Source organism: Brachycentrus maculatus, unplaced genomic scaffold (assembly GCF_059751285.1).
Source record: "Brachycentrus maculatus isolate JH-2025_06_01 unplaced genomic scaffold, ASM5975128v1 h1tg000068l, whole genome shotgun sequence".
Taxonomy (NCBI): domain Eukaryota; kingdom Metazoa; phylum Arthropoda; class Insecta; order Trichoptera; family Brachycentridae; genus Brachycentrus; species Brachycentrus maculatus.
This window is the reverse complement of record NW_028280822.1, coordinates 1,551,571-1,577,595: the sequence shown is the minus strand read 5'-3', so window position 1 is coordinate 1,577,595 and position 26,025 is coordinate 1,551,571. Positions and strand designations below refer to the sequence as shown.

Here is a 26,025-nt window from a genome sequence, read left to right as displayed (position 1 = left end):
ACATATTGAATTAGATGTGCTCACCCATGCTACTCGGTCAAAGTTAGGAGAAAGCGGGATGAGAGATGCTTCTTTGGTGTTGAAAGAAATTATCTGTACACCTAAGCGTGCTACCAAATATAAGAAAGCGTATTCTCGTTGCCAGCAAAAAAATACCCGGATAACGCAATTGACTCCATCACAGGCTTTATCTATTTTTGTTGAAGCCGATCTTTCGAGAAGGCAATATGAAATAGTAAGGAGTTCTCATAAAAAACTATACCCGTGTTACAGTATCTTACAAAAAGCAAAACTCGAGTGTTACCCTGCTAAGAAAGCTTACAGAGTAACTGAAACTTGTGCCGAAGTAAACCTACAGAGTTTAATGGATCACACTACCACGCGACTATTGACACATTTAGAAGAATGTTTACAAAATTTAAATAAAAAAGAAAGAGAAACATTAGTTTAAATCTGCAAGTGGGGTTGTGATGGAGCACAACAAGCTCAATATAAACAAACGTTTTTAAATGATGCAGACTCCGATGCAAACATATTTCAGAGTTCGTTTGTGCCCCTACAACTTATTTATTCCTTGAATAATAAGGTTATTTGGCAAAACCCAATTCCTTCTTCACCACGTTATTGTCGTCCAATAAGAATACGATTTATAAAGGAAACAAAAAAAATAACAAATGAAGAAATCGCTTATATTAAAAGCGGAAGAAGAACTGTGTCCGGACGAGGAACCATGGCCATCTTTCTCGGACTAATATTTTTTAAATTATTTACTACGATTTGCATTTATTAAAAAAAAAAAAAAAATTTTTTTTTTTTTACTGATAAGTAAAAAATATCTCCATATAATACAATGAATTAGTCAAAAGGCATATTTGGAATCGATTTAGAACGAAAAATAATATTGGCCGCCCAGATCGCCAATATACCCCACTGTGCGTCGCAAGCTTGAACAGATCAATAACTGCGCATGGATACTATGTGTATCGCGGTGCGCATGCGCGAATATTTTAGGAATGGGAACAACACAATATTCCATCGATATTCATTTTGTATCCAACCTCGTCTTGTCTTTCGACAGTCAGCTGTTAATTATCATTTTTCATACAAGTTGTTTGACTCTTATCGCTATATTTATAGAAGAAAATGACACTATAACCTTAATTATTATATTGCTTTTTCTTTATTAGATAAATATGGGATTAAATATATTTACTTGTTTTAATTTCGATTCCTGTTCAATATTCGATGAATAAATATCGTTTTACTGGGGAGGATTATATTTCAACATGGAATATTGAGTATAGCGAGGCGTAATAGAGACACATTTATTTATTATTTTAAATTTTTAAACTAATTTTGACCATGTAAAAACCTATATGCAATTCCGACGAAACACGTTTTCAAATAAGTCGAAAAGTAAAAGCCGTTTTACATAACGGAAACTGAAAAATTGTGCATATTCTTATGTAAGCTGTCCGAGAGTGAGTTCAATTTATATTTATATATATATATATATATATATATATATATATATATATATATATATATATATATATATATATATATATATATATATATATATATATATATATATATATATATATATATATATATATATATATATATATATATATATATATATATATATATATATATATATATATATATATATATATATATATATATATATATATATATATATATATATATATATATATATATATATATATATATATATATATATATATATATATATATATATATATATATATATATATATATATATATATATATATATATATATATATATATATATATATATATATATATATATATATATTTGTTTTTTTATCATAGTCAATGCTTGTAATGCATGGACTAAGCATGCTCAAAAATCATCCTTGGATTTTCGGGCATGCGGACCTGCGGGTGGGATTGGCATGCTCAGAGCGCGTTTGAATAGGTTTGCTTATGAGCATGCTAGTATCGATGTATGTAAACGAGCAAGCTTATTTCAAGTAAATGTATACAGCTAGAGAACATGCTTAATTAGTAGCACGTATGAGTATATCCTTAACTTAATAATTAATACCTATCTATTACTAGAATCAGTAAATAAAAGTGATTTTTTCACTATAATATTTATTCTGAAGCGGAGGGCTGATGACCTTTACTTCATGTGTTAACGATCGAGATGACACTGAGTTTTTGTGATGCAGTGCCCTATGCACCATTGGGTGTGGATAAGGGTTAGAAGAAGAATTACTTGAATCCAACAATAAATAACTACTCTTAATAATTTTTATTTTGGTCATGAATTACATAATTTTACATCGAAATCGATATAAGTGGCGGCGGCGGCTGGTACATCTCTAAGAGGGTTTGTTGACAGTTGCCATGCGCATGTGGTATGGAATGATTACTCGTGTTCTCTACTGAAGATAATGGCGCTGGCTGCAGATAATGCGACTGCGCAGTTGGTTTCCCGCCTTCTATTTTACAATTCAAATAATACGATTTCTTGTTTTTTGTAAATTTTATACTAAATCACATCAGTAATTGAAAAGGTTTAATTTTTAATAGTGCTCCAATATTAATGAGTTGCTGTAGCTGGTGACAAGTGTGTAAGGAAAGTGGTTTACTGATGAATGTTGGTCAGTGATGGGATTCAAAATTTCCCAGAACCTGTTCGCCCTTTAGGTACTACCCCTACCCCCCCCTATAAAAAAATAGTTTTTACATTTATTCATTTATCTGCTTTTTAATCTGCACATAAACAGAACATTCACATAACAACTGAGAATGCTCCAATTATATTAAGTGAGATAAGCACTATCGATAAAATTTATAAAGGTGTGTTGAGATGGTTTACATGTGGAATGGTAAAACAAATTTATGAGGTGAATGTAGTTGGAAAAAGGAGCAGAGGAAGACCGAGAAAAACTTGTAAACTCAGGTATGTCAAATACTTGAATGCAGTCAGGTAAGGAGTCGAAATAATCGGCGGATATGTATGAGAAGATGCATGAACGTGGAACAGATAAAGAATGTTTGCAAATACAGAGTGGTGTAGCATTCTTTTCTCCTCTGCATGATGGTCAGTTAGTTAGTTTCTTTAAATTACATCTTTCGTTGAATACATTAATCTAGAAGAAAAATTACAACCTATTTTTGAACTGCATATGCGTATTTCTTAGGTATCCCTGCCGGCATACTGCACCACGTATTGCGCTCAGCGCGGCCTGTGGGGGACCCAGACGTCCAACACTGCGGGTTGAGGACGCAACCAGCTGGCCGAGGCCCCTCGGCCAGCCAGCTGCCCGCACAGGGGAGTGGTTGTGGAAGTCTACAAGTTTGCCTGCCACCACTCCTGCACCTCGGGGATCAAATCGCCGCCCCCTGGAGGTGCTCTTCACTCTGGAAACCGACCAGTATGTAAACTCCATCTTATCTCATTCCAAAGGGAACATTCACTGTTGCTTTCCTCAATAAGATGAGTACGGGCATCCGTCAGTTGCCGGCCTAGAATCTTATTGATTTTTTTTATTTTCAGGCCTCACCCCCCACCGCCTCGCCTCTTCCATCACCTACACCGCATCGCCTCTGTCATCACCTCCACCGCCTAACCTCTGCCATCATCTCCACTGCCTCCGTCTTCACCGCCTAAATATGATAATGCGTTCCAGACCGAAAGAAAACTACATTTTTTATATGATTTTTTAAACGTTTATTCATATAGAATTACTTATAAATTGTTAAGGAGTGTAAAAACTTGGAATATAATTTAGATTTGAAAAAAAAACATTAATAAATACATGAATTTATGACAAATAATTAATCCCTTTTTGACATTTGTTTTTGCCGACATCCTTAAATTTGGCGAAAATGTGTCACAGCATTATTATTGAATAAATTTGTAGCACGAATAGCCACCTCCTTAATAGGGTGACGCTTCTTAATGCAAGATGCAACAGTTTCATGCTACAATGTATTCTGGTATAGCTGACCAAAAACATAAATTAACAATTATGTTGAAAATTCATTATAGCTATGAAAAAAGAGTTCACCAGCATATACCATTGCAAAGTTGAAAAATTCAGAAGGTTTTAACTTAATACAACTAAAGTATAATAGCTGTTGCGGCGACTGATATCTGACTTTAAAATATCACCTTAAACCTATGACACATTTTGTTTCCAAATTATACAATATAATATATAAAAATACGTTTTTTTTAATGTTTTTGGTCACAATTTGGATTATTATGTATTTCATATATAATAACTTCTCCTGTTTTCACTGTTTTAACAGATAATAAGAATAATTTAATTTTGACTACATCCAATTATACTTTATTTGCTGCGAGTGTATTTATATTAGGGCTGATAGTAAAAAATCTTAATTCTTAATTTTTAATTACATTCAAATATCTCACTTCAAATCCTAAGGAATATGTTTCAGACTTGGAAAATAGCATTTAAAAAATGTTAGAACAAAAAAATATATATACTAATTTATTTCTATCCACTGTCACATTATAACTAAACAGATTATTGTTATGTTTTTAAAAATAGTAAAAAAATCTATAGTTTACTGGAAATGTTTTTTACAATATATTTAGTACTATAATTACTCAAAGTACTATAAGTCTCTACATATGTACTTAGTTTAACTTTGGACTTAAAGGTAAAAAAATTACTGAAATATTCAATAAAAGGAATAGAGCTTACATATCGAAATTTACTTGTCTAAAGGCACATTCAAAGGATGATTATATATTATACCAGTGTTGGTAAAAGGCTTTAATTCTGAAACTCTATTATTATTCGAATACACTTGTCAAAGAATTTTATTGGTTTGGCATAAAACATGCTAATTACAATATTTTTAATATTTTTTTTGGATTGTGTGTTTAGATCCGCTGGTTTGAGTTGAGTTGACCAGTTTTCCATATGGCTATGTCAATCACTTCACCATTTAGACATATTAAAAACATTATAATTAGCATGTGCATTAGTTATCATATACTTGTATAATTTAAAAGCTTATATAAACTAAAATATGTCGACTGTCAAACTACAATTATATTCTGAATTTTCTTTCTTTGTTCTTTAGAAATCTCACATGGATAATGTGTCAGCAATGTGAATATAAATAATAATAAAAATACAAATGTTGAATCACATTATCAAATTAATGTTTTTGCCGCCATTTTCCAGATATAGTATGGGCAAGTTCTTTGCTATTCAGTGTATAAAAAAAATATTTGACAATAACTATTTATACACGTTTTACTTAATTCCTTGGACATGTCGTAATAAATTACAAGTATTTATTTTTATGGCAATTTTTCTCATGAATCATTATAAGTTATTTTTTCCAAAGCAAGGACGAAAATTGGAATGGTTGATCCAAAAAAAAACAAACCAAAAATAAAATCATCTAAATGGAAATTTTCGTCTTAAGATAAAATGCTACAACTAAATGTTTTTTAAACACAGGAACAACAATATAATTTGGAAATATTTTTAAAAAATATTTATAATTTAAATGTATTGCAAACTAACCGAGAGAAGAAATTACTAGATATTTGAGTAAATTAAAGAACTATAGTAGAGTATAGCCTTGTTTAGTTAGTTATTTATTTAATTCTCTTAAAAAAAATTTTTTTTCATTTTTATTTTAAATGAAAAAATGCATAATTAATAAAAGCTTTTAAAACTAATAATTATATTTGATAATTTATTCTATTAGACACTGTATTATTCACCCTACGGATGATATATCAATATAATCCCTTCCATCGTCTCAACTTGAGACGGTGGAAGGCATTCCACGGCTTATGACCCGGTATTTGACTGGCTCAAGTAATCACTTTATACACTTCAACTTACATACAAAAGTAATCCAAAACAGTGCTTTTAAATCAATGATATATGGATGTTCAATAATGGGCAGAATGGTAAACATTACTACAACTGCCCTTATCCACACCCAATGGTGTATAGGGAACTGCATCAAATTGATTTTATGTAAATTTGATTATTTATTATATGAATGCAAGGTGATCAGTCGTGTACTTCATTTACCAGTTCAGGGTAACATAAAATAAATATTCAAATGAAATAACACTCAAATTTATTTTAACCCCCCTGGGAATCGAGCCCGGGACCCCCAGCATGATAGATAAATGTGCTTGCCAGTATACAATGGAGGCGGACAGATGAAGGTTATACGAGAGTATAAAGTGAACACTTAGGCCAGCCAAATTCCAGGTCGTGAGCCCTGGGATGCTCAGACTTTCTTCTCTTTCATATAAATTGATGGATGCTTCATATTAACAAAATTTTGAGTGTGTCCAAATACTTGTTCACAAAATATGGATTATCTCCAATTACAAGAGTTGTTTTCATTTTATTTTTTGACATCTCATCAATAATGAGGAAGAATATGGAAGTATGGGCATTTACCGTAAATGCCCAGACTTCCATATTCTTCTTCATTTTTGATGAGATGTCAAAAGATAATAAGCTTCATATTAAGTTTGGAAACCTATAATATAAAACATATTCAAATATGTTATATTGATAGGTTAATCGATGTCATGTGAATATCAAATAAATAAATTTAAAAAAACATAATATCAGTCAATTCATTTGCTATACATAAAATGATAGTAAAAGATATTGAGAAATGATTTGTAAGCAATTTGCAATTTATATTTCCATTGGGTAACCTTTAATGTTATTTTACTTCCTTTAGTGGATACTAACAGTTGGACTAACAGTAACCATGGGCAAGAATCGATTTTGAATTCTAATCCCAAACGAATCCACAATAATGTTTATTTTTATTCTACTATTATATAGTACTATTTTACTCTGGATTGGTCCAAGTGTGATTGACGACCAAGAAAATGGTCTATTACTCTGATATAGCGCCTCATGCACCATTGGGTGCGATACGGGACAAAGAAAGAATGAAACGTTCCTCTTTTAGAATAGATGAAAAGGGGAAACTTATTTACTTGAGAAAGTTCTCAATAGATAGCAGGTCCTAACTATTGGAAAGCGGTTGCTTGCTTACACCATATCGACGGCCCCTACGTAAAGTACTCTATCTGCAAATCTGTTACTTTACAGGAGAGAGCTTAGAAGAGTTTTTCAACGAATTCTTTTTTATTAATTAACGGTTTTATCTGAAATTCTAAACTAGTATTATTCATTCAAAAACAAGATAAAATAATGTATTAAATCGTTTTAAAACTTTATGCTTTGTCAAAATTAAGAAGTTAGCGTTTTAGGAGTTCAGTTCATTTCGAAAATTCAATGTAGAAAGCGTCTTATACGCCTGAAAACTAGGCGTAATTTATTTAATATATCTTTTTGTTTGTTTATATTTGTAGATAACGGTCAGTTACTTTACATAGGGTACGTCGATATGGTCATAGGTCCTGTAAATGTACAGAATTTCATATTACCTTTGTATAACAAAATAAACTTCTATCTACAATATATTTTACATATGGCCCTTGAGAGTTAAATCTGGTGTTTGAATGCAATTCGAAGTAGTGGATAGAACACTGTATCGAATCGACGTGATGTTACTTGATTGTTATTTATACGGACTTAATGTGACTAGTACTACGATTCTTGCAAGTAAGTGTGGTATATATTTAATGGGATACAGATGACGTAAATGAATAGAATAGGAATGGTATATGTAAACAGTTGTAAACATAGCAGTTACGGCTAGGACACTCGGGGTTACATGCCCATATTTATACAAGCTTGTGTAACTTAGACATTTCTAATGTGTACAAGTCCTTTAAAGGGAAAATTTTGTTTGTATTCTACATAGAAAAAAGCCTTTATATGCTGCATTTTCTTAAATTGTCCTTATAAGTAATTTAGCTGTTGGCCATCGTCTAGTTGTTTCAGATGTAGCTGGAAGCAGATCCTTTGGAGAAATCCAATGGGGCGTCTTGGGGCTCCGGCGTCATGTACAGCGTCCTCTTACAAAACGAGGAGTCTTTGTGCTTGGACAGGTAAGACCTCAGCGCGAAGCACTTTCCGCACTGGGCACATACAAACGGTTTCACAGACGAGTGGGTTTGCTCATGAGCTCTGACATTGGATTTGTCTGCGAATGCTTTGTCGCACACTTTACATTTATAAGGTTTTTCTCCTGAAACAAGAAAAATATACCATTAGCATACCTTACGGACAGTTTGCACTCTTAATAGTAACATTATTTTTTGAAATCTCAACATATCATGTCTGGCCATTTACAGGGCTTAAGACCATCATAGGTCATAAGCCCTGTAAATTCTCAGACTCCCATATTCTTTTTCATTGTGGGGTTGTGGTCCCGTGGTTAGTGTTGCGGACTCAGTTAAGTCAGAGTTTCTCGGTTCGAACCCACCCACCACAATTTGATACCTATTTCTAATAATTATTAAGCGGCTCATTATAATGATCCGCTTAGGCTCACAGAAATAGTATGAAATTGAAGTATTTTATCAAATAATAAAAACACAAATATATCTCTTTAGAATTAAAAGAATTTTATCTATGTTGAGATGTCAAGTAATGTAAAAAATAACTCCTAATTGGAAATAAATCAGATTTGTGAACAAGTATTTGGTCACACTGAAAATGCTCCCAATAGTTGTTTATCCGATGTGGTGCAAAGATCACTGCAACAAAAGCAGAGTCCTACGCTCCAGGTCAAAGGCAATCGGAGCTGAACAGGAGGAGCTGAGGGTGAAGGACCCTACTGCCATATGGGAAAGGAAGATTACAATATAGTAGGAATAGAATTTATACTTCTAAAGAGAAAGTTTTTAGGCGCGGTAAGCCAAATTTGCCTGAATCAGAAGAAAAAGTGAAACGCTTTCCTTCTTCGAATTCTACCGGTAGTTGAAAGGAAAGAGTAGGCGAACCTACTCCCACCTTTTTTACTCCCTCCGTCGTATACATATAAAAACTAACTAACTAACTAACCATCACGCCGCTTCTCCGCAGGGGTAGGCAAATTGAATCGAACGCCACACCACTCTGTCTTTGCAAACATTCTTCGCCTCTTCTACATTCATGCATCATAACCATTTTCTAATCCTGAAATAACAAAATAGTCAACAAATGCAAAGAGAGCAATGCATAAAATCCGACTGTCTCTAGAATCTAAAAAGTTTCACTTCTAACGCGTGAGAGTCTCGCTTTTTTTCGTTAGGCTCTGAAAAACTGACAAAAAATTATCAGAAAAATTATCCTTCCAATATATTTTTTTTAATCTTAGAAAAGCTAAAAATGTACAGTTTCTCTCTCTCTGGTCTCAATCCTGGGGATTGGTCTGCAGCAACAGATGACATCTCCTTCTATTTTCCAAAACCCTCTTCAGCTCTTCATACGTCGAGCAGCCAATGTCCTCGTATAAGTCGCTTAGATATTCACGGCGTAAGCGTCCTCTGGCATTTATTCCCCCGATCGTCCCCTCTATTGTTATGTGCAGGAAACCTTCTTGTCTTAACACGTGACCGGTCCATTCGGCGCGCCTCTTGGAAAGAGTCGCGAGTAGGTGCTTTCTTTCTTCGATCAATCGTAGTACTGATTAATCGAAATAATCTTTATTTAAATAAATGTGTCAAACTGACTGAACCGACAGCTTGTTTTTCTTCTTCTTATTCTTATCAGCACAGAAAAGTGCATGGTATCGGATCGACTCCGTGTCCACGATGATAGACACGAAGACGATGCGATAAGTCAGACGAGAACACTGCCAACAGACCTGTCTTGTATAAATTTGTAAAGGTGTATGATAACTCACTAAAATAACTCACTAAACGAACTAACATTACTAATAAAACTAACCCCACTACCAGGAATACTAACACTTGAAAGTCAAATGTAAAAAATGAAAAAAAAAACTCAACACTGGCTATAACACCCAAGACGGGTGAAAAGCCATTAAAAAGAAGAAGAAGAAGACTATCTTGTATGGGGCCTACCCACGCTTCTGCATCCTGTTCTAGGCCTCCAGTCAAGCACCTTTTTCGTCCATCTATCTTCTACATTTGTGCCAGATGACCTGCCTAGTTCCACTTAAATTCTGTGATATTTTGAACCACATCTGTTACCTTAGTCTTTTCCTCTATCCAAGCATCTGGGGAAAACACCCAAGATGGGTGAGAAGCCATTAAAAAGAAGAAGAAGAACATACGTGTCGGTAAGAAGGAAGAGAGAAGAGGTTCAGTAGTCGGCCACTCACCGGTGTGGGTCCTGACGTGGCCTTGCAGCAGCCAGGGGCGCGAGAAGCTCTTGCTGCAGATGGCGCACACGAAGCAGCGCGTGTGCGTGCGCAGGTGCATGGCGAGCGCGGGCTGCGACAGGTAGGACTTGCCGCAGTGCACGCAGGGCCGCTGCAGGTCGGCGGCGCGGTGCACCTGGCGGTGGCGCGCCAGGTTGGAGGCCGTGCTGTAGAGGCGGCCACAGTCGCGGCACGCGCGCGCCGCGCCGCTCGCGCTCGCCGCCGCCAGCGCGCGCCGCTGCTCGCGCTCGCACTCCAGGGCCGCCACCTCCGCTAGTTGAGTCAAGTTAAACAAGTTCTCGGGGCACGCCATTCTGCTTTGCATTTCTATAGGAACAAAATAACCATTCTTAATATTTATTTCATAAATCAATAAAACCATATTCAGATTTAATTTCAGATTTTTCAATACATACAATTCTTTTACAATAAATTAGTTTCCGTAAATACATAATTACAAGAAAAAAATCTAAATGCGATTTCTTTCAAATACTTAAGTATTAAAGTTAACAAATATTATAGTAGGTACCCATTAATAAAAGATTATTCGCGTAATATAACCAAATAATATGTAATAAACGCTGGAATGTGAAAATACCTTAAGAACCATTTCGCTATAGAGCTACATTTTGTATATACTTATTTGTAATGTAATGTAATGTACTAAACATGTATATATAATTCAACATCGTCTAAAAATTACTCTTTTGTGAGTTCCAGACTTTTCCAATGTTATAATATTTCCACATAGATATTATATTTAACTCTTTTTATTATATAATAATTTATAATCGCTTTGGAAATACAATTTTAGTAAGAAATCGCATCCTTAAGTTCTAGAACATATAACTTCAATGTTTCAGAGAGTCGTTTTAATGACAACGAACTTTTAAAGAACGCACTTTTCCTTAAGGACCAACCAATAAACCAGCAATCAAAAGCCCGCAACTGAATTTATTTTAATCCCAGGTAACATTTAAAGTAATTGAATTTTTCTTATAACTCCGTTATTGTGTTGAAAAAATATTTTTTTCTATGTATATATATTCTAAAAACAAAAGCAAAAAGTATTCAATTATTTATTGATTCGGCATTTACTTTGTGGAATGACATGTTGATTTAAAAAAAAATACTTGTAATAAACCACTTAACGAGTTTTATTTTTACTATACACGACTAGTTAAGAAAACTTACAGATGTTTTCACATGTAGTCGTGTATAATAAAAATAAAGCTCTTTAAGAGGTTTATTACAAATGTTTAATTAAAAAAATTAATATTTAATATTCTTACATTCTTAAAAAAAAAAAATCGAGCGTGAACAGACATGTGACCTCTCCGGTGGTCTCCGGTGGAATGAATTATGTGTTATCGAATATCCCCTTAATCACATCTCTATTAATTTTTAATCAATGTTTTACTTAGTAAATACCACTATTTCTTAAAATCTACTGTGACATGTCGCTCACTCCATTCAAGAACGTCATAAATCAAAAAACTTGATTTTTCAGCAGAACGTTTTTAAAGTTTAAAAATATATATCAAGCCACTTATTGAACTTTTTACTGTGCAACAAATCTTTTAAGGCAAAACCTGAAGATTTTTTCTGCATTTAAAAAATATTTAGTATATTTAAAAAAATAATTAAACAATACCCTTTTCTCCAAATGCAAAAACAATACTTTCTGCCCTGAAGAGGGTAAATTTTAAGTTAAAAATATGCCACTTTTGCTGGGATATAGTACATTTTCTGTGCATTCCGAAAACATGCACAACTGAAAATTGACGATTTTTGATTTATGACGTTCTTGAAAGGAGTGAGCGATGTGTTTTGATGCATACCGAATCATTTTCACACACCGTTTATGAAGCTAATTCGAAATTTTAGAGTTGGGTCCTTGGGACGTTGAAGGTTTAAGAGGGGGTAGGAGCTGATTCTTATTTTTATTTATTTATTTGATTTCAATTATATATTTTTTTTATTTCAAATAATAATTTATTTTAAATTATTATTATTATTATTTTTTAAATAATAATTTATTTTAATCAAAAATGAAAAGCTTTTTACTGAGCTGAAACTTTTGTATCAGTATGTGAGGTCCGAATACTGAATTATAATCACATACATAAGAAACGCCAGAAAATATCATTTTCATATTTATTATCTAAGACCCAGTAAATACCCATATTCTTCTTCATCTTTGATGAGATGTCAAAAAATAATACAAAAATGTTACTTGAAACCATTCAACTTATGGTAAAGATATTTGACTTACGACGAATTCGTTTTACTCAGATCTTTTCTATTATATAACAGGAAAAAATATTTTTCATCTAACATTTAAAAAGTTAGTAATTAATAGACAGCCTCCCTACAGAAATTAAAAATATAAAAGACACAAACACTCAAAAAAAGAAACTTAACAAACGCTATACACATATACAGGCTATAAAATAAAAAAACTAAACAGGATAATTCCCTCGCACCGCATAAAAATATATGTTCCCAATCAATATATATTTTTCAATGTACAACATGTCACTATAAAATTTGTCCCTCCCCAAGCACAGGAGATCAGTCTCTTATTTTGGAGAGGCTCAGCGCAACTTAAATTATAAGGTTGTATTAAGTAGAAATGTATAGAAATTGTATTAAATTGTAAATTAAATTGTAAACTCTATAAAATAGACATAAAAAAGTATCCTACCAACCGTTGTCGATTGTTAAAGAGCCTGGGCTACCCTTTTTGTTAACGATTTATAAAAGATCAACATTTATTTTTTTTTAAATATTTTTGTTGATACGATAATCGTAAAAACAACAGCCAGAAAGAAGAATGACGCCATTACATATATTTTCTTTTAAATTATATAATTTACTAATTTTTTGACTATTTGCCACCAAACTGTCAGCGAATGACGTCATTATACCCCTGACGTCACAAGTATTAATAAAATAACCTCAATTCTTTTGGTCACCCAGTATACTAGTCTCACAAACTGATCGCATACGTAAAGCAGGAAGTTTTATTTATTTATTTGTGTAAACATATTACACACATGTATAATATTCCCGAAGAGTAATTTATTTTACTCATTTTGGGACATGGGACAACAACACTTAAAACGGATAAGAAAGTAACAAACAAGAAATCACAGAGCAAAATGTAAAATATAAAGCAATAAAAGGTACTATTTATTAATTCGGCATTAACTTTGTGGAATGAAATGATTATTTTATTAAAATTAAACACTTGAATATACCACTTTAATGAGTTTTATTTATATTTACGACTAGTTTCGAAAACGACAGATGTTTTCATCCGTCGTTTTCATATTTTCATTTGTCATTTGTCGTTTTTTCATGTTCTTTAACCCCCCTCCCTATTTTTATTAACCTATATATACACCTAAATATATTTTTGTTCGTTAGTTTTAATTTGTACCAGAAGATGAAAACATCTGTCGTTTTCGAAACTAGTCGTAAATATAAATAGAACTCATTAAAGTGGTATATTCAAGTGTTTAATTTTAATAAAATAAAAGGTACAGTAAATAGGCATATTAAAAACATGAGGTAAGAAGCAAAACAACAAAGTAGGTACTGATTTTGTTGGTTTTTGATAATTGTTAGTGTTATGTACCAATGTAATTTTATTTGGATTAAATATGTGTTTTTTTTTAAACATAATAGCATTTTAAATTTTTGTGCGAAAAAAATTAAAATCTACGAATAAACTATGAAATAAAGAAGAAAAAAAATGCACAATAAATTTGCACTTTCTTTGGTATATCATCTTTAATCAGCGTTGCATAATAATAATTGGACTGAAACGTTACAAAGAAATCACAACAAAAAAAATATTACGTATAAAAACTGATAATTTCTGACTGGAAAAATTTGACTGCTCGCTACTGTCAATATATATAATAATAATAAACCTTATCCGCACCCCAATGGTGCATAGGGCACTGCGTCATATAAACCCAGTGTTATCTTGATCGTTTACACATGAAGGAAAGGTGATCAGCCCTCCGCTTCAGGTACCAGTCCAGGGTAATATTGAATAAATATGACAGTGAAAAAATCACTTATGTTTGTTTTACCCCCCTTGGGAATTGAACCCGGGACCTCCAGAACGGTAGCCGAGCGTGCTGACCATTACACTACGGAGGCGGTCAATATATATATATATATATATATATATATATATATATATATATATATATATATATATATATATATATTTTTTTTTTTTTCAGTCAGCTAGTTAATTTGGGTATAGGTAGAGCATAGACCATATCAGGGTATTACTAACGCCATCCGAGTTGACTTGAATATCGTAATAACACATATACATCGCTTGTGGAATATTCCAACTTCCGAAATAGATCTATACAAGTATAAATATGTAATGCAAACACCTGAGTACGTAATGGTTCTTTTAAGGAACGAACAACACTAAATTTAGAATTTACAGTAAAATCGAAAATAATACAATCGATGATTGTATGAACTTCAGAATCTAGGTCAGTGGTCACCTATTCACTGGATGGATTTTTTTAAACCGTAAAATAATTGTATCTGCTAATTTTATAGTATGTAAATTACTAGTGAATGATATTTATGTACTAAAAAATGGATCCGGTAAATGAGCGGGTTATTTAGATCCGATCGTTCGCGAACGAATCACATCTAGTCTGTACAGCTCTTGCATGCCTCTCCCAAATATCTAATACATGCTATTACTGCACTTATGCCGCAGAATAAACATACGTTACTGATGATATCCTCGTTCGATGTAGGTGGGTTAACACAATGGATAATTCTCATGATGTGTTATTATTGGCAAATAAATTAATATGAAATATCAATAGTCTATCGGTAACATTCTTAATGAAATCTATAGAGAAATAAGGGAGATTTAATGGTTTTAATCTTTAGATATATTAATAAAACGAAAATTAAATCCCTATGTATCCCTTTATTTATCTACTTTATAGAGCTGTAATAGTAGTAGTGTGGATTCGTTTCTGTGTCGTCATTCGTTACCAACTTACGAAAACAACGTTTTTATGAAGGCGATTTTTGCAAAAAAAAGATTAATGATAATAATGATGACATCGGCTGTTATAAACACAAAACCAGTCTTACACGATCCTTTATAGGTTGAGTATGTTAAATTAGATATTCCTCCCGCGATTAGATATTAACACCATTTGTGTTAAAGTAGACATGTCGCTCACTCCTTTCAAGAACGTCATAAATCAAAATTCGTCAATTTTCAGTTGGGCATGTTTTCGGAATGTCCAGAAAATTTATTATATCCCAGCAAAAGCGGCATATTTTTAACTTAATATTTACCTGACACAGGGCAGAAATTGTTGTTTTTGCATTTTGAAGAAAAGGTATTGTTTAATTATTTTTTAAAATAAACTAAATATTTTTCAAATGGAGAAAAACCTTCAGGTTTTACTTTAAAAGATCTGTTGCACAGTAAAAAGTTTAATAAGTGGCTTGATATTTATTTTTAATACATTGTATTATATTTTTAAACTTTAAAAACGTTCTCCTGAAAAATCGAGTTTTTTGATTTATGACGTTCTTGAAAGGAGTGAGCGATGTGCGTTTACAAATAAATAAATAACGACCACCGCAAGATTCAAGACGTTGTAAGACTGTCCTTAAGTAAATATAGATCTATCCCCCAATACGTAATGTAGCATATTCTCAGTGGGGGAAGATTTTATGGCTACGATAATGCTTAAAATATTGCGGGGTGTGGGGGTCAACCTATGCGCTACACGTTGGTCCATACAAAAAGCACACACACGAGCCACTTGTCTTGCTCGGAGCCGCCTTATCGACATGTGTGACGCCAACTTATACTAATACATTTATACATTTCTATGCCAATTCTCAAAACCGTCTAAACGAGTAATTTTTAACGAGTCTTTTTAAAAAACAACATTTTGACTGTGTCCAAATACTTGTGAGTTATATTTCATATTATTTTTTGACATTTCAACATAGATGAAGAAGAATATATAAGTCTGGGCATTCACGGGGGTTACCACCGTCATAGGCTGGTTTAAGTGATCACTTTACACACGTGTAACATTCACCAATTCTACCCATGATTGACAACCACACTACTCAAATTCTCGGAAGTATATGATCCAATCTCGAAGCATTGTTCTTAAATCACTAGAATTTAATTAAGACATCTATTGGTGAGATGAAAAAAATATTTAAATTGAGCAGAAACTCTTTTATTTGTATGTTACACGTGTGTTAAGTGATCACCTAAACCAGCCTTTGACGGTTGCAAGCCCAGACTTTCATAAATGTCTAATTTCTAATTTCTATGCCAATCCTCAAAACCGTCTTAACGAGTAATTTTTATATTTTATTTTATATTTTAATAAACATTTTTTTGTCATTTTATTCAAAGTTAAAGGAATAAAATGTGCAAGTAAACATATTAACAATTTTAAATGTACAACAGTGTGTCGTCACTGAGTTTTCCCGTACCTAAGACACAGTTTATAATACTTAAACATACGTTACACACATGTTTATCAAGAATTCAGCAATCACGGATGACATTCCCGAATGACAGGATCTTTTTTGCATCTACCCACTTACGCAATCTAATTATGAGTAAATCCTTTATAAATAATGTGTAATTTAATAATTGTATGGAAAATAGAAGCTTGTAAAAAGCTTTATTGCGAAATACTCAAAAGTTAGGTTGGGACATTTAAAACCGTAAAAATATATTTTAACCCGTGGTGTAGTGGTAAGTGGGTTTGGCTAACATGCTGGACCCCAGGGTTCTATTCCCAGAGACATCCAAAGAAATATTAGTAATTTCTCACTCCAATATTTAGTTATTATTAGCCTGGACTGGTTGGAATCTGAAGCGCCGGATTGATCACTTTGCATTCATATAACGATCAAGATAACACTTTACCGATACGGTTTATTTGCACCATTAGGTGCCGATGAGGGCTAGAAGTAGTAGAAGAGTTGTTTCGATAATAGTGTGATCGTATATTTACTTCCATCTACCGTTTTTCGGTTTCTGATATTCTCTCAATATATCGAACATTGACTGGCATCACGCTAAGTGACAGACATCAGCTGACAATAGATTCGTGGGCCATGGATGAATTATGATGGTGCTTAAGGCAATCGTTCAAGAATATTAGCTAGTGCCTATTAAATCGGGAACCAGGATTAAGTACAAAATATTGCAACAGAGACGTAAAATTTGTAAAATTGAGATACCATTTTTAAAAATGTGGGGTTAAATTATACTAATTTAAATTATATATTTTTTTAAACTCTTTATTCCAGCTTGACTAAGTGGTGGGTAATACTTAGTCAGCCAAATAAATATATATCAAATAAATATTAAGTGATTTTTTCACTCCAATATTTATTCAATATTACCCTGGACTAGTACCTGAAGCGGAGGGCTGATCACCTTTCCTTCATGTGTTTACGATCAAGATAACACTACGTTTATATGATGCAGTGCCCTATGCACCACTGGGGTGCGATAAGGGTTTGATGACATATACATTTATAAATATATATATATATATATATATATATATATATATATATATATATATATATATATATATATATATATATATATATATATATATATATATATATATATATATATATATATATATATATATATATATATATATATATATATATATATATATATATATATATATATATATATATATATATATATATATATATATATATATATATATATATATATATATATATAGATATGCAAATTAATAATTTCCTACATATATTACATACCTTCATAAGTAGGCTTACCATAATTATGAAGCTTCAAACCGGGACAGGTAGGGAAAATAAACAAATACAGTGGAACCTCTTATAACGAGCATAATTCGTTCCAGCATCTTACTCGTTAAGCGAAACATTTTTTCCCATGGAAATCAATGTAAAATACGATAATGCATTCCATGCCGAAAAAATACTAATTTTTAAATAACGTTTATTCATATAAAATCACTTATAAATTGTAAAGGAGTGTAACAACTTTGAATACAATACAAGTTTAAAAAAATATTTTTATCTTTTTTAGACAAATAATAAATTCCTTTTAACTAGAAAACTGTCTAAAGATATTTGTTTTTGCTGACGCTTCAAGATTAGGCGTAAATGTGTCACACCATAATCATTGAGTAAAATTGTAGCGCGAATAGCCACCCCCTTATTAGGGTGATGCTTCTAAATGTATGATGCGACAGTTTCCCATGCTTTCAGCATTTCTCTTATTGTGAATATTATAGCATTTAATCCTTAGAGTCCTGCATACTTCACATCATCGTTTTAAATAAGGATAAATAAATAAAATCCTATTCCAAATATATAAGATGTTATTGTATCAAGCACAAATGTCTCATTTCAATAATTTAAGTGATCTGTGCACAAGAACATATGTAATAAATTACCTAGGTACCTACCTATACATTTTATTAAGTACTTACAAATAGTACCTACATAAAACAGTTCTACCACCAGATGTCGCATGCGTCGCACAGAATAAAACTAAAGATATCCGATAGAAAAAATATAATATTCTGAACTGTCAGAATCAGATAGATAGATATAAAAATTATTATAAAGACAAATTAAGAATAAACTTTAATTACAAAGCAACACATTGTTTATTTTATTATTATACACCCACTTTACATATTATTTACACCCAAATTACAAAGAAAAATATTACCACGTTATACATATATATTGAAAACAAAAAAAAACAGTCTTAAGGCCCGGTATTCTTTAAATCGCAACTTAATTTTCTCTAAATCCAGAAAAGATTTTTTCTTAATACACCGTTTTTGCATTGAAAAAATAATTCAAAATAATGATATGGTTTTAAAGAGAAAATAGTTACTGAAAGGTAAGGAGTTTAAAAATTATATACATAAATATTTTTCTATATATTCTTAAAAACGAAAAAATAACCAATATACATTCTTTAAAAGATATTATGTGACGTCTCCGGCAGTCTCCAATGGAATGAATTATGTGTTTGCGAATATTCCCTCAAGACTCCATAAATGTTGTCATACGCGCAATCGCTTAGTACTTAATACTTTATACAAAAAATATCTATTATTTCATCATATAAATTCTATAAAACCCATCCAACCAAAAAACAACATTATCTCGCAAAATGTATAAAAAATAAAATAATAAAACGTAGCTTGAAAATTTGTTCATTTCAAGCAATAACAAGAATACGCGAAAAAGAAAATTAAAATATTGATGATGAATAAAATATTTCTAAAACATGTGAAGGAATCAAAATAATGATTTTGTGTTACTCAAGTGCACTAAAAGCCTTTTTTTTACTTACTTAAATATCTATATAAATAGTATATATTCGTTTATTATTTTTTTAAATCTTTTTATTAAATTTAAATTTTCTACAGCAATTTTTGTCCGCCTCTGTAGTGAAATGGTTAGCGTGTTTAGCTACCGTATTGGAAGTCTGGGGTCGATTCCCAGGGGGGGGTGAAAATAAATATAAGTGATTTAACACTCTAATATTTATTCAATATTACCCTGGACTGGTCCCTGATGCGCAGGAGTGATCACCTTGCCTTCATGTAAGTAATGATCAAGATAACACTGCGTAAATCGATTTAGTGCCCTATGCACCATTGGGTGCAGATAGGGGTTAGAAGAAAGCAATTCATGGGTTGATTTGAAATTTGACTCAAAATCTTAAATCTCCTAAAACATCCCCTCAGTGGCGTCCATAGAGAATTATTTCGGGTAGGCAGTCGAGGTACGTTGTAAGGTAAGCTAGACCATACTTACTAGGGTAGGCAGTAAAGGTAGGTAGTAAGGTAAGCTAGGTACTGCTTAGTAAGGTAGGGTAGGTACGGGTTGCGTTTTTATGTCACGTGGGTAAGTTAGGATAGGCACTTAAGTTAAGTAATAATTAATTAACTTAATTAATTATACATTAATTGTTAATTGATTCCTTAAGTTATTCACAGGTAAAAATCAGTTTTTTTTAATTTTATTTTATGACGTAAGAAATAAGTAAGAAAAACAAGAAGAAATGTGTTATTTTTGTTTTCCATTTCACCATAGTATGCCACACTAACGTATGGCTGGGTACAGCTAGATCACAGGTCGGCAAAGTGTGGCTCGGGAGCCGGCTACGGCTCTTTGACCTTTTAAGTGCGTTTCCGGCACAAATATCTGCGGGAAGTTCTTTCGACTCATATTCATGCAAACAATATTTTTCAAGCATGAATCTTGTAAAAGCAAACTGAGGAGTCGCTTTGTTGGCGAGAACCTGGAAACGCGCTAAAAAAAAAAAAAACGACATACAAACTTGAGATGATCAAACTTTCAAAGGAGATGCAAGGACATTATTCGTAATAAGTTATGGATATGGATACCTTACTTTCGACAATTTTTTTATCAGTAAATAAAATGGCCATTAAGTATTCGTTAATTGTCTTTAACTCAGGTAACATTTTACGTAATTGATTTGTTAATTAGTTTTTCTTCGTAATAAATATGTGGTTTTGAAAAGAAAAGAGTTTTTGAAAGGTAGGGAGTTAATTTAAAAAAATATATTTTTAAATATTCGAAAAAACAAAAAAAAATATCCAATATATTGTATATTCTTTAAAAAATCGGTAGTGGAAAGACGTTTTTACATCTTAGGCGGTTGGCCGGCGAATGAGTTCTGCCTGCGAATATCCCCTGTAATATCCAAAGTATGACATGAAGTTTTATCGAGTGTAGGTACTCGTGATTTAATAAAGGTCTAAAGTAAAAATAAAGGTTTTCTAGAATTTCAAACAGATTTAACTCAAGATTTTTTAAAAATTGTTGCAACGTGTATATTTGGCTGTTTGGCCAAAGTTTAGGACCACTGACGTAGATTATGTTAGAATTGAATAATATCCTATATAATAGCGAGATCGAAGATGTCGTTAGGTGGGGAAGGCAACGAAGAAGACAATGGTATGCGCATGTGAGGAGAATGGAACCATCCAGACTCCCCCACATCGCATTGTACGGCCAACCTCATGGTAGACGACTCCCGCGCAGATCACCAAAGAGATGGGCCGATAGCTGGGAATCGACGTCGCAGGAGGCTAATCCCTCTTAAAAACAGGCCGTAAGGCCTACAATAAGAAGAAGAAGAAGAAGAATAATAATATCCTACTAATTTGGTTTATTTATAAAGCGAATTTTTGAAAAAAATTGTCACTGATGCTCTTTACTATGGGGATGGATGCCGTTTGTAAATTAAAATTATAAAAACGATTAAAGAATCACTATTGTAAAAATCGAGCTGGATCCTAAAAAAAATGACATCTCAACATAGATGAAGAAGAATATGGAAGTTTGGGTATAACTCCTATAATTGGATATAATCTAGATTTTTTAACAAGTATTTGGACACATTCAAAATATTGTTGGATTCTAAAATGTCTAAAGGGGATATTCGCGAACACATAATTCATTCCACGGGAGACCACCGGAGAGGTCATATGTCTGATTATACCCGATTTTTTTTTAAATTATACATATACTGGCTATTTTTTGTTTTGTTTTTTAGAATAACATATCGCTGATCAAATGATAAAAGGCCAAAACGCAAAAAATTAATTAAACTATTTTTTCCAAAAATGGTATCTAAATCGTCAACGTATTCATATTCGAAAGACACCTATGAGTCTAGTGTTAGAAATGGACATTTCTAACCCTAGAATCATAGGTGTCTTTTTCGAATATGACGATTTAGATAAAATTTTTGGAATAGAGAGTCATTTTTGTTTGCGATAAAAAATATAATACGTATTAGAATCTGAAACATACTAACCATCGACAACCTAAAAAGAGTTTACTATGCTATCGTTCACTCACTACTACAGTATGGCATTATTGCATGGGGAGGCTCATACAACATACTGAACTCAGTGAAAATAGTACACAAAACCATAATTAAAGTCATCTTGAAAAAAAAAACATATTTCCAACAAAATTATTATTTAAAAAATTTCAAGTCCCAAATATAGAATCCATTTATAAAAAAACCGCAGTTTTTCAAATACTAAAGGGTGACAACTATTTAAATTTAACAAAGAATTTATCATCGAGATTCTCAAACGATTTTTCTATTCCAAAATGCAACACCAAGCAATTTCAGCAAAACTTCAAATATTTGGCAATCAAACATTTCAATAAACTCCCTAAAGAAATAAAAAAAATAGATGATATAAAAATCCTCAAGAAAAAAATTAAAGCTCTATACATTTAAATCTTTAAAAAAATATATTAAAAAAACTATTATATCTTTTATTATATAACGTTAAACCACGAGTTTAAGTCCCTTTCCAAGCACAAGAGCACAGACTCTTTTATGGAGAGGCACAGCGAATCGAAATATAAAAGTTCTACATATGTATAAATGATTCAAATGTTATTATGTTATAAATAAAAATGTAAATATATTAAATGAATAAAAAAAAAAATATATATATATATATATATATATATATAGTATATATATGTATATATATATATATAATATATATATATATATATATATGTATATATATATATATATATATATATATATATATATATATATATATATATGTATATAAATATATATATTATATATATATATATATATATATATATATATATATATATATATATATATATATATATATATATATATATATATATATATATATATATATATATATATAATATATATATATATATATATATATATATATATATATATATATATATATATATGTATATATATATATATATATATATATATATATATATATATTTATAAATATATATATATATATATATATATATATATATATATATATATATATATATATATATATATATATATATATATATATATATATATATATATATATATTATATATATATATATATATATATATATATATATATATATATATATATATATATATATATATATATATATATATATATATTTATATTTATTATTGTTATTTTTTTTTCTTATATTATAACTTCTTACTATTCAATAACTCTTTTTTTTTAAACCATGAAATTTTTTCGAATTATTTTTCAATTCAAAAGCGGTGTTTAAAAAACACAATTACGTAAAATGTTACCTAGATCTAGAGAGAATAAGTTGGAACTTTTAAAGAATATTGGGCATTAATATATTTACCGATGTTGTCGAACTGTTAGGTAGTTGGAGGGTCTTTTAAGAGAGATGTAATCTCTGTTTACCTACGTCATGACATATATAGCATTAATATTTCATGAGTTTAAAATAGTTAACCTTTTTGTGGCAAAATGATTCCATAATATTTAGAACTTCCTTTCGTCGGTACTTTTCATTCAAATGCTAATCGTGTTGTGTCATAGGAAAATCTTTAAATATATTTGTCAGAATAAAAGACTTTCGCAGGATCTCAAATTGCCTCAAGACAACTATATTCAACAACTATAATTAATTTATTTTTTTATTATCGAACAGAGATTATGGACTATATTTTATAATTCGTTACATCTTCAAAATATTATAACTTAACTAGTTTCACATTTTTTAAAGACATATTAACTCTAGTGTAATGGTCAGCACGCTCGGCTACCGTTCTGGAGGTCCCGGGTTCGATTCCCATGGGGGGTCAAATAAATACAAGTGATTTTTTCACTGTAATATTTATTCAATATTACCCTAGACTGGTACCGGAAGTGCAAGGCTGATCAGCTTTCCTTCATTGTAGGCTTTTAAGTTAACTAATAAAAATTAAAAGTTAAGTAAAAGTAACTGTGTATTAAAACATCATACATAATCATACAATGTACCTACGTGATACAGAAAAAATAAAATAAATATCTACTCGTATTATTCGCCGCCAGGAATGTTTTAGCAGAATACAATTTCATAAAAAAAGAAACAAAAAAATTACAAAGTACAATAAATCCGTTTAAAAAATGAAACTCATACGAAGCACTTAACTGGTAGGTACATAGGTATCTACGTTTAACGAAAATAAAATTAGTCAAATTAATAACTATCACTGACCGGTAGGGATGTTTTAGGAGAATAGGGTTATATCCAAAAATAATAAAACAATCATGCGTACAATTGGTGAATGTTACACTTTGTAAAGTGATCATTTAAACCAGCCTGCCCAATGCCTTCCAAATTCTTCTTCATTTATGCTGAGATGTCAAAAAATAATATGAAAAATAACTCCTATAATTGGAATTAATCCAGATTTGTGAACAAGTATATTGACACACTCAAAATGTTGTAAATAAACAGAATAAAGTTATGGAGCACAAATAGTCCGATCAAAACGGAAACTCAAGCAAAGTTCCTTCGAGTCAGAGAATAAATAAAAATAGGAAAATTAATAATATTTTTTGGAGAGTTACTGCGAATCTAAAACTAAAAGTTTGCCATATGTATAAATGTCTAGAAAATGTATTAAATTGTAATTAAAAATGTAACTATATTCAATAAATAAATAAATAATAATAATAATAATAATTATCACTCACCGATAGGGATGTTTCAAGAGAATACCATAATACACATAAACAGAATAAAGTTCTAAAGCACAAATGGTCGCATTAAAAAACGCAACATGGAATACAAAGATACGTAGGTAGGTACATATCATAGAAAAAATAAACTTATAAAAATGAATAATTATTACTCACCGGCAGGGTAGTTCTAGATTGTTGTAGGAATATAAAAATAATGGCACACAATATATCTTTAAAGCACAATAATAAGTCAGATTGAATATCAAGAGCTGCTGAGAATTATGTGGAAAAAAATACGTTACAGAAAAGTAGCTTCCAAAAAATATTTCAATCTCTCGTCACATATTTCACGCACAGAACTCGTCTCGTGACATGAGGGTACATCTCACACGAACGAGGTGCCTCGAAACACTGACTACCGACCGACGCCGACGTACGGTACAAGTAGCTAGGTGCCGGTTGCAGCAACGGAATGACGCCTAGCTATTTTTTAAGCTCTTTTCTGTGTAACCTCGGGTGAGCAATAAAGAAAACTGATGTTTGTGAATTTTGACCAATGCAACATTTTTGCACAATTTTCACCCTTATCTGCACCCAATGGTGCATAGGGCACTGCATCATATAAACGATATGTTATCTTGATCGTTATTTATACGAAGGCAAGGTGATCCCTCCTGCGCTTCAGATATATATATATATATATATATATATATATATATATATATATATATATATATATATATATATATATATATATATATATATATATATATATATATATATATATATATATATATATATATATATATATATATATATATATATATATATATATATATATATCTGAAGCGCAGGAGGGATCACCTTGCCTTCGTATAAATATATATATATATATATATATATATATATATATATATATATATATATATATATATATATATATATATATATATATATATATAAATATATACATGTCTTCTCTTACATTATACCTGAATAACTATTTTATTCAAGAGGGTGATTTTTCCTGTGATGTTGACGCTCAGCTATCCTTCTATCTCTTTGATGGTCTTCCGGGAG

The 26,025-nt window shown here is 31.1% G+C and overlaps 1 protein-coding gene across 1 annotated transcript; it reads right to left on the bottom strand.

The window, feature by feature from the left end:
- Positions 1–3,741: 3,741 nt before the first annotated feature.
- LOC148311309 (uncharacterized) lies at positions 3,742–25,371 on the bottom strand. Its single transcript, XM_088256830.1, has 3 exons — positions 25,120–25,371; positions 10,270–10,635; positions 3,742–8,187 (listed from the first exon to the last, which is right to left on the bottom strand). Exons 2-3 carry the CDS (start codon positions 10,631–10,633, stop codon positions 7,937–7,939), a joined length of 615 nt encoding a protein of 204 aa, XP_088112956.1. The 5' UTR covers positions 10,634–10,635; positions 25,120–25,371; the 3' UTR covers positions 3,742–7,936.
- Positions 25,372–26,025: the final 654 nt, after the last annotated feature.

Bases quoted from the DNA above. Each gene is read 5' to 3' on its own strand.
- LOC148311309 (XM_088256830.1), bottom strand. From the start codon at position 10,633: ATGCAAAGCAGAATGGCGTGCCCCGAGAACTTGTTTAACTTGACTCAA. The intron at 8,188-10,269 runs GTGAGTGGCCGA...TTCTTGTTTCAG, and splicing joins CCACGTCAGGACCCACACCG to GAGAAAAACCTTATAAATGT.